The sequence below is a fragment of the Dermacentor andersoni genome, chromosome 1 (genome assembly GCF_023375885.2).
Source record: "Dermacentor andersoni chromosome 1, qqDerAnde1_hic_scaffold, whole genome shotgun sequence".
Taxonomy (NCBI): Eukaryota; Metazoa; Arthropoda; class Arachnida; order Ixodida; family Ixodidae; genus Dermacentor; species Dermacentor andersoni.
This window is the reverse complement of record NC_092814.1, coordinates 43005796-43018308: the sequence shown is the minus strand read 5'-3', so window position 1 is coordinate 43018308 and position 12513 is coordinate 43005796. Positions and strand designations below refer to the sequence as shown.

Sequence of the window (12513 nt, the reverse complement as noted above, 5' to 3'; positions counted from 1 at the left end):
CTGGTAACTAACCCGTTTCTGGCAAATAAATTCTAAATAATGTATTAGCAGTCTAATCAACTAGATTCATAAATCAGCGTGAAACAATAGCATGATGAAGGCAAACCACACTGAGACAAATATGCACAAGTGTAGACTTGTGGCTGTGCAATTAATGTACGTCAGCTCACCCAATTTCACTTCATATTTCACACAATTTAGAAATGGGCCCGTCTGGTTGCAAAACGGGGCTTGGCAAGCCCGAAAGGTGAAGCATCGATTGCGATAGCAAATTAGTGGACAGCTATAAGTAAAGGTAGTAGCTTTATTGGCCGTATAAACACGTAAGCATAGGCATACTAACAATTAACAAGCATGGTGGCATGTGCACACAAGCAAACATGAACACATCTCACTCGATAACAGCGGAATCTCGCTGTCGAAACGCTGGAGTGAGGAAGCGCGGTAGCAGGAGTGAGCTAATTGACCTTCGTGCTGTGTCTTGCATCAACGCGAACGAAGCCGCGAGAAGACAGCACGCGGTGGACTCTGTCCCTGTCACAGACGACTTTCAAGATACAGTGGCACAGAGTAGAATGTGCCCCCCCACCCCAAAGCCTCGCTCGCAACAAAAGACTCTGCCTCCCGCTTTCCTCTCGCGTACACGAGACTGAGTCGCAATCGCTGGCTCACCCTCGCACATTTTCACTCGCAGATACAGTGCGCGGTGACAAGTTTATCACCCTTGGACTTTATACAGAACATCACGGCAACGACAGAAATGCGCCTGGCGCAGGCAAATATGCCAATTTGGGGTGGGGTCCAACACATGTGCACTTACCATATACCCAGCAAATTTTAACTGATATAGTCAATATGTTGTGGAGATAGGTTTGCGCGAGGCTTACCCTGCAAGCGCGATCAAGAAAGGATGCGATGCTCCTGCACACCGCGACGCTCAAAGGGTGCTAAAGCTGGCTTCGTCAATACGACACAGAGAAGGCACCACAGACAGATCATCAGCACACACGTTTATTAACGCAGGATGCAACACAGTGCGACAGTCATGGCCTGTGGGCAGAGGGTCACCACAAGACCGATCGAGTCTGCACTGATCACTGATCATGCAACCTACTCATGTCATGCACATAGGTACTTCTTGAATAGGGGCCGGAAAAAAAAAATGCCAGTGCCACTGCGCATGCGCGAGACGTAAATAGCGTTTTGCGTTTGTGTCTACGATGCTACTTCACCGAAATAGCACAGCGAACCAAGCTCTGCAAAAATTTTGTGTCTGTGAAAATGGCGGCACCCATCAAAGTGCCGGCTCTCACGGTGTACCACATTTGACCTCATTAGCTAATACCATTCTTAACTATGCACCACGTGCAATTCTTATTGTACCGGTTCTATTGCAAAGCTCCGTTATCACCCATAAACATAGAAAAAGCTTTCTTTTAATCCAAAAATGTGACCTCCTCCTTCGGCAAACTCCGCAGTACCGCACGGGCAGGTTCGATGAACACCGAAATAAAGCGCCAGCAAAATGGTACAGTGGCACTACACTGTATGTCAGTCAGAGAAAAATATGCGAGTGACGAACTGGGCGACTCTGATGGGCCCATAGTTTCTGCTCACAGAAACTCGCAAACAGGACTGGCCTCTGCTTCCTTCTATGGTGATGATACATGATAGTGCTGCTGGTTTTGATTTGAGCTTTGCTAGCTGCAAAGCATCAATGGAAGAAGGGTTTCGCTCTTATACATGCTTTGACGCAAGTAACACAGGCTCAGCGCAATTTTCCGCTAAAATGCCATTTTAGCGCAGGATGGCGCTAAGGACTTCTCAGCGTAGTTTGGCGCAGCTATTCCACAACTGCAATGCTGATTGTTGTCAAAGGTTAATCAAGATATCATCATCAGCCTAATTTACGTCCACTGCATTGCAGAGGCATGTTCCACTGATATTAACGCGATAGCGTTAAGGGCCCCTTGTCAGAGAAATTCCAGTGTCCAGTGTCGTTTTGGCAAAAAGAATTTCGAACCACGCATACCCAGGCCCTCCATGTGGTGCAAGGAAGTTACTGAATTGAACTTTTTAAGCTAAAATATATAGAAAACTCGTAAACTATGACTTACACACAGCTTACAGACATGATAGCGTCGGATTGTAGTTTGAATATACGAGAAAACTTAATTCTGTTACGCGAGAACTAAGACCCCTTTTCCAGCATTTTTACAATTCATAGACCGGCCACGGCATCTGCCATTCGCGCATGCAAATCGTCAAATCACAGCAGGCGACGGAGTAGTGCGCCCGGTTCCTTGAAAGACCTCCACGTGGTGTCCGCCTCCGCCGCAATGTGGTTCACGCAAGAGGCCGCGTTTCTACCAGAAAGCCCATTTTTGTGCATAGCGTTTCCCGGTAAACATTACGGTTTCATATGCTGCAGTTGCCGGGAAGCGTAACAAATAGTCAGGGATCTTTGAATGCTACTGCGTTCCACTTAAAGGCAAAGCTTAAGCGTCCTCCAAAAATTTTAATTACCCGTCTTGTGTAAGCAGTCTCCACTTTATGCCTGCAAGTTTACCAATTTCACCAATGTACCTAGTCATCCTTTGCTGTCCTCGACTGCATTTCCTTTTCCTTGGCACCAGTTCTGTTTAGACAATTGGTTACCTGCTATACACATCACATGGTTTGCCCAACTTCATTTCTTGCTCTTACAAGAATATTGGCTACCCTCGTTTGCTCTATTCCACATCAGACTTCCTCCCTCCTAACAGTATATAGATCATTTTTAATTCCCTCCCTCATTCCATGGCCCTTAGCTTCAATGTTGCTCTCCAAGTTTGTGCCCCATAGTTTGTGTACCAGTAGAATGCAAAGTTTGTACACAATATCAGACACAAAATTCAAGGACAATTCAGATTTCCAGGTTGCTGAAGGCCATAATTCAAGGAAGTTTAAAACAAACTTAAGTTATACAAAAGCTAAAAAGACATTCAAATCTTTATACCTAAGCAGCTGCTGATTTGCACACATGCTTCAAGCTCTTCAGGTGGCTTTTCAAAGTCTACTTTCCCATAGTAATGATGTCAATCACCTTGTGGCCTATCACACACTTTTCCCGGTGAGGGATAGTATGCCCAGTTTCACCTAAAAATACACATCATGTAAAAGCCAAATGGCTGAAACTTATTTTCCTCCATATAATTTTAGAGCCCAGGCCTTTAAAAACGAAGCCTTGATGGCCGCAACCAAGTACAGCGAAATGAAAATGGCAGTACGGCTTGAACCGCTCCATCTAACACCACAATGGCTTATCAAAATTCTCAAAAGGCAATATATAGCATTGTTTCCCCGCTAATGCAATTTGTTACTTTGAACGTTCAGATGTTGTCCCCAACCCATTTTCAAGGATCTTCATTTATTTTCAAGGATTTGTAAGGGCCCTTCTCTTTCTTCAAGTTCAAGAGTTTTCAAGGATTTCAAGGCGGCGTACAAACCCTGGGATTGCAACGATTGTGCACTTTTCAAGGACAACAGTAAGCTTCCAGTCATCATATAGGAGTGCCCCATATGTCCTCAGAGACATCTTTATTCTGCAAATTTCCTTATAATGCTCTAAGTCTTCTATGACTAACTCCATTGCTCATGGCAGTCTTTGTTTACAAAAAAAAAAAAATGTATTTGAAAGTAAGCAAATGCCATCCTGGTTGGCAGCCTCACTAGGTCTTCCTTGCAGAAAAAGGGCAAATACAGTGAACTTTCGTTAACAATAACTCGGTTAAGCCGAATTCTTACATAACAAACATGGGAATGTTTGATTGGTTTTCCATACCCAAATTTTTTAAATATAAGCTCAAGACGAACCGCCTCAGACATACTCTTCGGTTAAGACGAACATTCGGAGTGACTGGCACTGCTACCGATCCTGGAGGCTAGGGTGCCTCAATGTGCCACACCCGGAGTCAATATCGCGTGAGCAAGGGAGGATGGGAGGGTGCCTCAATGTGCCGTACCCAGAGTCTCGCACATTGAAGCACCCTACTGGAGTCACAGCACATTGAGGTACCCTACTGGAGGCACCCTCCCATCCTCCCTTGCGCAAGCGATATTGAGCCGTCATCGTTGGCTTTCACTTGCACATGCACCATACTTGCACACACAGCATACAGCGCGCGAAGACAATGTTATCATGAGACAAACCCGGTACGTCCGTATCGCAAACAAAACCTGTAGCAACTGCTAGAGGAGTTCAACACAGCTTGCCTCCGCCTACCTTAGTCCTCCGCAATGCTTCACCTCATTTCTTGTTTTCCACTTCGCTCAACGTTGCCTAGACTTTCCTCTAGGTGGTGTTGCTTTGCCGCATGCTCGGCATACTCCTTCGTACTTTTGCCAACTCGAAGCCTCACCAATGACCTGTGAGGGGGCAGATGCCTGCTTGAACTCCCTAGTGAACTTTTTCCAGCAGCGCGAAGGCACAGAATGATTTTTAAGGTCATTAGGTGAGATGACATCGCTTGTGGCTACACCCAGATTTGCAAAGCGACAAATATCCATCACAGACTGGATGAGTCCAAGCAAGAGTACCACTTGAAGACAGTTTTCTATTAAGTTCAGCTAAATAAATGCTTCTTATGTCATTTTTGCGCCATTGTAAGTCTACTTCATTTACTGTTTTGAAGTAAGATATTTGGAGCACCTGGTCATGCCAATTATTCTGCTGATCAGACGAACAAATTTTCATGGTCCCTTCGAGTTCATCTTAAAGGGAGTCTACTGTACATGAGGGTGCCATGCAATCCACATCATTGTTAGCAACGCAGCACTTTGGGTACAAAATTTAATACTAATAATCGGCCCTTGACCACTAAAGAATCGTGAAGTCTTGAAAGAATAATCGGACTGAATTGATTTGGCATTTCTCTCTAGCGCACCTTTCAGAAGCCAAGCAGCTTGTCGAACAAATGCATTCTCAAATGATGTTGGCACTCGACTAATTCAACAAAGGCACCCTGCTGTTTAACGGTTCACGCCCTGCCCCCTTCCCCTGGGTTCACCATTTACAACAGCAGGCAATGATTCAAGGTCAACTATAGCATGTTTGATCCCATCACCACTACCAAGTCAGTGAAAGCTGTAAAAAAATCCTCTTTAATTGCAACTAAAATATTTCCCTCATACATACAAGACTATATATACATCCAAAAATAGAAACACCATCATTAAATGCAAATTAAATGCACTTTGGATTTGCTGGCATCCTGTGTTGGCACCGAATGTTGTTTTGAACCTTACAAGGCACAGAAATTGGCAGAGTAGGATGATCTCGTGAAATATCAAGATGTATACACAAGTTTCAACATTCCCTCTGTGGACACCAGCAACAGTATTGGCACTCAATGCTGAGTATCTGCAGAATATTTTCAAGTATTATTCAACAGTGAAATTAGCACCAAGATGGAAGAAACAATTATATGAAGTATGCACAGAAGATATTGGCCTTTTTTACCATGCCTGGGTGCATACATGCTTGTTTAACAGCACTTGTAAAACCTCAACGTACAACAGACAGCTTTTGCACTGTCCAGTTCAGTGCTTATTATGTATTTCTATTTTCTTGTGAAGTTTCTCACAGTATTACTCCTAATACACTAGATAAAACGTTCCCAGTATGACACAGGCAAAGGCAACATGCACTCTCCTACTAGTACAAAGGATATAGCTGTGTACAGTAGCACAGGGCATTAGAATATTTATTAAGCGCTAGGTATGTACGAACATTAAACAATCACATTTGGTTGAGGAAAAATCTTTTCGTAAAAGAAGGATGCTTCTACTTCAGACCTGATGCAGAAACATTCTCCTCGATAAGTGAATAAAGTTAACGGGGTGGGACTCCCAGCTAAAGAAGCAAAATGATGAAAGTACAGCCCCATTTTCGTGGCTTCAGCATATGCCAAGTGTGAACAAACAGTAAAAAACAAATAATTTGACTATCACTTAAAAAAAATGTTGCATTCAAGAAATGAAGATGAAAAAAAAGCAGTATACACACCCACTTGCAGTGCAGTCTTCATATATCATACAGCTACACAGCACACTGTGCCGGTGCACCGATAACTCATCCACGGGAATGTTAACTACAGGCTGGCACAAATAGATACCATTTACACCAAACACATACTTTCACCAGTATCAGTGCTAATTTTATATGAACATGAACATTGTGCTTTGTTACAGTGGAGATGCAAGAAAAGGCACCAAAATGTGGTGCATGAACACCTGTGGCAATGAGTGACCAAATATGTTGCATACACATGGCAGTACTTACAGCCACCTCTTCCATCACCCAAGAGACGGCCATATTAAAATGCACAATCTATACGACAGACCAGACTGACATGATCTCACAGGGCACGTCCTGACAAGTCCAATCATTATTTTTTAATACAAAAGTGCACACAGCAGTCAAATTTAGTTAAATTGCAGCTGCAGCTGTGAAAAAAGGAAAGCTAAACTACAACACATGCTCTTTTATTGGAAATTGCGGGGCAAAGCAGACACAGGTACCGTATTTACTCAATTCTAACACGGAACTCTATTGTAACACAATAGCAATTCTCATGTTCAGAAAAAAATGTGAATCCTTGATTGTGAAATGCAACACTTCACTGCTCAAATTCATTTCGTTTGTGTAATTCATGCGAAGATGGCACATTTTTCACTTAAAGGGCTCCTCGCCAGGCCCCGTTGGAAAGTTTGGTCATACGCTGGAAATTGTAAGGTGCCACCCAGGGAGCAAATGAAATGTTTGCATGCCATGCTACAACCATTCTTGCAGCATGACTCCCTCTAGTTACTTCTACCAGTTCCTGCAAGCAACATCGTGAGAGCCCACAACCCTTTCTTTTTTTTTGCAAGATCGCCACTTTCACAACCCCTGCCACCATTTTTTTTTCTCCCGCTTCTTTTCTTGCTTCATGTCACACACCGTATTTTGCAGAAATCCCCAAGTTGTTCATACTGCTGCCAGTTATTCGCACATGACATGGGACTGTCACAGATTTGACATGATACTCTGTGGGCAAGCTGAGGAGCTTGTTTGAGAAATGTGCAAGCTTTTGTTCGTATTTTCAGCTGCATTTGCAGTGCACACCAGTGCAATATTTTGCAGACACAACTGTCACTGCATTATTTACGTAGGATGTTTGTCTGTTTGTAATGGCCAAACTTAGTGCGGGGTCCTTTCGTATGGCACATTGTGGTAACCAGAAGAAAAAAATAAAATAAAAATAAATCTGTGTATTGGAACTCATTCGCCAATCAATTTTCTAAGCTGCAAAAAAGTAATTAAAATCTACCAATTTGATATGTGGACCACAATGGTGTGGCTCCAAGAGGCATAACATAGCAGCAAGCAAGTAGTGACTGTTTTAAACTGCTACCCAAATGACATGGTCAAAGTTTTTTGTATAGAAAACAAGTAGTGTCGTTGAGCGGAAATACGGGTGGGAAGAAACGGAGTGGACAAGGCAGATGCTCCGTTTCTTCCCACCCGTATTTCCACTCAACGACACTACATGAAGCACCAACTGGCACAACAGTCTACGCTTCAGAAAACAAAGTTTTTGTTTTTCTCAATAAGGCACCTTGTTTTTTTTTTTTTTTTTCAACATGCCTATCGAGTGAGCAGAAAAGCTCCATGACCTGAGTTTTTCCTTTCAAACCACCATGCATGTGAATTTTAGTCGTCTTAAAATAAGTAAATATAAGAGTGCACGTTAGAACAGATTAAGTACGGTACATATAGTGGTGTGAGCATGCTAGCGCTCTGCGCAATATACCTTACACATGTAGCCAACTAGCTTAAAACTGGCATGTGTGGGCCTTAGAGTGGCCCTGAACACAAAAAAATTTGCAGCACTAGTTATTGCAGCCACATGCAAGCTCACCATTAACTTTTACACAGTTATCAAGCTGCACTGCAGCTGAACACAGTTTCATATAAGCTAGCCCAAAATGCTAGCATGGTGTATGAATGAACATTCACATAATAGTTTAGAATATGTTGCACACAAATTACTACTATATAGCAAGTGCTCCCTCAGCCATTTTTCATCACTGTAGCCAAATGCCAGCAAGGCACCACAATGCAGGTCTGAGTTAATAAAAGGCACGCTCAGTTTATAATGTTACATGAACTACAAGAGGAGGTACACAAATGGTGTTCCTCCTATTCGTTAGCAGTCTGGCACACTTGATAGTGTTCATCAAGTATGCGCAATTTTACCAGTTTATCATCAGCACCGTAACCACAAGCTGAACCCAGCCCAGAAATCATACAACCTCAGACGAAACTAATGTTGCAGTCATGATTGGTTAAGGAAGTCTTGGTAGGGATGTGTACAAACTCTCCGTGCTCTAAAGGCTTAACTGTTAGACCTGGCTCCTCGTCATCTGACAGGTAGCCACCTTGAGGTCGAGAAGGGGGTCGTGGCGGAGGTCCTCGCTGCTTTGCCTTGGGTGGCAATGGTGGTGGAGGAGATGGTGCAGCTGCATCCAGGTTTCGAACCAGTTCCCGGCACACCCATAAGTCACGTGCATCTGTAAGCAAGCATCAAAACAGCCATGTACTTAGTGCATTTTTAAAGCCTTTGACTTTTAATCTGTTTCTTCCAATACATCAATGAAGAAGAATGTTTGTTTAACTAAAAGGTATGCATAATGACTGTGACAGCATCTGGATTAATAGCCAACATGGCAAGCTGAGGATCCATTATAAAAAGGTTGAGTAAGTACATCAATCAGCGAGTACCACGTTAATATGAAAAATCACAGCATTAATGTGGCATGTATACAATATCAGCAGTAGTCTGAGAGTACAATACACTCTTAAAAAAGTTTGCACCCTTTGGGATGTATCTTGTCCCACAAGAATAATCGTCATCTGTCTTGCCCGCATTTCCTTTAATGCGGCCAGCTCTGTACTTCCAAGTCACGAATGGCAAGTGCATTTGAGCATGCGTGTGACATAGCATTCTTGACAGAAAAGTAGCAAGTGCAGCGTTTTCAAGGACGGAGACGCAAGCAAGGCAGAAGATGATTATTGTCGTGTGACAAATATACGCCACAAAGGGTGCAAATGTTTTAAGAGTGTACTAATATGGTGAGTGGTAGCGCCTTCACAGACATTCAATCAAGCAAGGTATACTGTTACAAAATGTTGCGTCAACAAAGGATATTGTTCTACGATCGTAAACATTGTGAACTATCAGCAGATCAAGTTCTTTTTTTTTTCCCTGCCACATGTAGAGTGTTACACTAGGTTTTAAACAGCCCCTCATCAGGCCACATAGCGAATTTCAGTTATACACTGTAAGTTGTTACATGCCCTCTAGGGGGCATTCTGCTGCAAGAGTCTTTCAAATGGTTTCAAAGTGACCACTCATCTGACTCAACATATAGACTTTCAACAGGGCTTGTTCTAAATGCGCCAGTGGCCAGGCAGATTCCCAGATGGTGAACGGGGTCTAACATCTTTAGTGCGCTCGGGGTGGCAGAGTGATATACTACGGCACCATAGTCTATTTGTGATCGAACTAGGCTCCTGTAAAGATTCAACAGGCACTTCCTGTCGCTATCCCATGTTGTGTGGGATAGGATTTTAAGTAAGTTCATTGTTTTTAGACATTTTGTTTTTAGACATTTTATGTGTGAAATGAAAGTAAGCGTGGAGTCAAGTATGACACCTAGAAATTTGTGCTCTTTGTTAAAAGGAATTTGTTGTTCGCCTAGTTCTAGAAAAGGATCTGGGACGAGGCCTCTCTTTCTTGTGAAGAGAACACAAGAACTTTTGTGGGGGTTGATTTTAAATCCATTTTGGTCTGCCCACATGGACACCTTGTTTAGGGCCTGCTGTACCTGTCTCTCACACACTGTGAGGTTGCAGGATTTGAAACCTATTTGTATATCGTCTACATAGACGGAATAAAAAATAGCTGGTGGTAATGATGCACGAAGCGTATTCATCTTTACGCTGAGTACGCCACCCTTGGGTACCCTAGTTTCCTGTATGAATGTACGCGGCAGGGCATTACCTATTTTCACCCAAATGTACGGTTCTCTAGGTAGCTCTCTATAATATTTAACATATTGTCGCGGATTCCCAGCACCGAAACGTCGCGCAGGATTCCGTACCGCCAGGTTGTCGTACGGTTTTTCCATATCCAGAAATACAGAAAAGAAAGATTGTTTGTGCACGAAGGCATGGCGAATGCTTCCTTCAATGCGCACGAGACGGTCGGTTGTAGATCGCCCTTCCCTAAAACCACATTGAGATGGGTCAAGCATTTTGCTGGACTCTAGAAGATGTACGAGACGGCGATTGATCATTTTTTCAAAAAGCTTACAGAGGCAGCTCGTAAGCGCTATAGGACGGTAGCTAGTCAGCAATGAAGCGTCTCTACCATGCTTCAAAACAGGGGTCACAATAGCCTCCTTCCACTTTGATGGGAGATAACCAGCAGCCCAGATAGTATTGAGAAGCGTGAGTAGCGTGATTTGTGTGTCGGAGTGCAGGTGCTTAAACATATCATACATGATTCTATCGGGGCCCGGTGCAGAGCTCCGACATACTGATAAGGAAGCTTTAAGTCCAGCAATGGTAAAAGGATGGTTATAGGGATCGTTTGGGTTACATTTCCGATTCAGTGGCTTAAGTTCTTCTATTGCTTTATGTTTCAAAAAGGTCTGCGAATAGTGAGTGGAGCTAGACACGCACTCGAAGTGTTCACCAAGAGCATCGGCCTGGTCTTCCAACTTGTTTCCATCTATACCAACAAGGGGCAATGGATGAATTTGTTGTCCCTTAATTCTCCTTAGCCCATTCCATACTTTTGCCTCCTGTGTGTATGAGTTAATGCCTGACAGGAACCTCTTCCAGCTTGTCTTCATTGCTTGCCGTTGCGTTCGCCTTCCGTGATTTAATATTTTTAAATGCAATCAAATTTTCTACAGTTGGGGATCGGTGAAGTATGGCTCAAGCTTTATTCTCTTTTTTCCGTTCCTCCTTGCACTCGTCCTTCCACCATGCAACTCGTCTTTTGGATGAGCTACCACTTGATTGTGGAATGAAGCTATTCGCTGCTTCGATGATAAAAGCTGTGAAATACGCTGCCGCGTCGTCAATACTAACATCGGTGATAAAATCTCGTGATAGGTAGGTCGATTCCTTAAAGTGGTCCCAGTCGGCAGAAGCCAGCTTCCACCGAGGAGCATGTGGAGGGCATTCATGTGGTACAATTAAGTTTAAAAGTACTGGAAAATGGTCACTTCCATAAGGATTTTTAATAAGGTTCCATTCTAAGTAAGTTATAAATGCTGCCGAGCCAACAGATAAGTCTATAGAAGAATGTGAATTATGATACATATTATAATAAGTTGGTTCGTTTTTATTGAACAGACATGCACCCATGTTTACTAAAAGGTTTTCTACTAATCGACCTCTCGCGACCTATCGTGGGTCTCCCCACATCGTGTGGTGAGCATTAAAATCTCCCACAAGTATGTAAGGTTCGGGAAGCTGGATAATAAGGTTGTAAAAGTCTGTTTTTTGAGATGATGGTTCAGTGGTATAAAAAGAACAGACAGTGATTAATTTATTAAAAAGAATGGCCCGAACTGACACTGCCTCAAGGGTCGTCTGAAGGGCGACGTGTCGGCAAGCTACAGACTTGTCCGCTATTATTGCTACTCCACCAGAGGCGTTAGCCTCATTGCGGTCCTTTCGGAAGATGAAGTAATTGCGAAGAAAGTTTGTGTTTGTAGGTTTCAGATGTGTCTCCTGAACACACAGCAGCTTGGGATTGCGTTTGTGTAGTAGTTCTCTAATGTCGTCGAGGTTATTTAGAAGTCCTCGTACATTCCACCGTAGCATTTGTGCATCTATTATGCTACTTGTGTTTGGTGCTGTGTGTTTAAGAGACGAGGATTAGCTCACGGGCCCTTTGCAGGCGCCGTGACGGGAGTTTTATCTTTTTTGGAGCGATAGATAGAGAGCCTCGCCGCTCCTTAGGCGCTGGTGGCACCGTCTTGCTGGTGGTTGTGCCCATAGCCTCTTGCGAGGTGCTGGACACGCGCTCTTCCAAGCGCTTTGTTTGACGTGAAGGCCTCGGCACGTTGGACGAGGCCTTTGAGGCCACCTGCCCGGAGGTAGATGGCCCCTTCTGCTGGGTTGACGGAGGAGCGCTAGCTGCAACCGCCGCGGGGGCAGATGGCGTAACTGCCGACTCACTGCTTGTGGGTCGGACAGCCGCCGGAAGCCGTTGTGTCGCTGCCCCCTGACGCGTCACACCGGCAAAGGTGTTCTTTGGCAGGAAGGATACCTGCCTACGTGCCTCCTTGAAACTTATGTTTTCTTTTACTTCAATTGTAACAATTTCCTTTTCTTTCCTCCAAGATGGGCACGACCGCGAGTATGCAGCGTGCTCCCCATCACAGTTTACACAGTGGAGAGAGTTTTCA

General features: G+C 43.8%; 1 protein-coding gene across 3 annotated transcripts in view; it reads right to left on the bottom strand.

Moving 5' to 3' along the window:
* Positions 1-5119: 5119 nt before the first annotated feature.
* LOC126546156 (regulator of G-protein signaling loco-like) overlaps positions 5120-12513 on the bottom strand; it is an 87251-nt gene continuing 79857 nt past the window's right edge. For all 3 annotated transcript variants that reach the window (XM_050194272.3, XM_055061374.2, XM_055061375.2), the window contains exon 15: positions 5120-8595. In XM_050194272.3, coding sequence (XP_050050229.1) covers positions 8339-8595 — 257 coding nt within the window. In that variant the 3' untranslated portion in view covers positions 5120-8338. The remainder of the gene's footprint in view (positions 8596-12513) is intronic.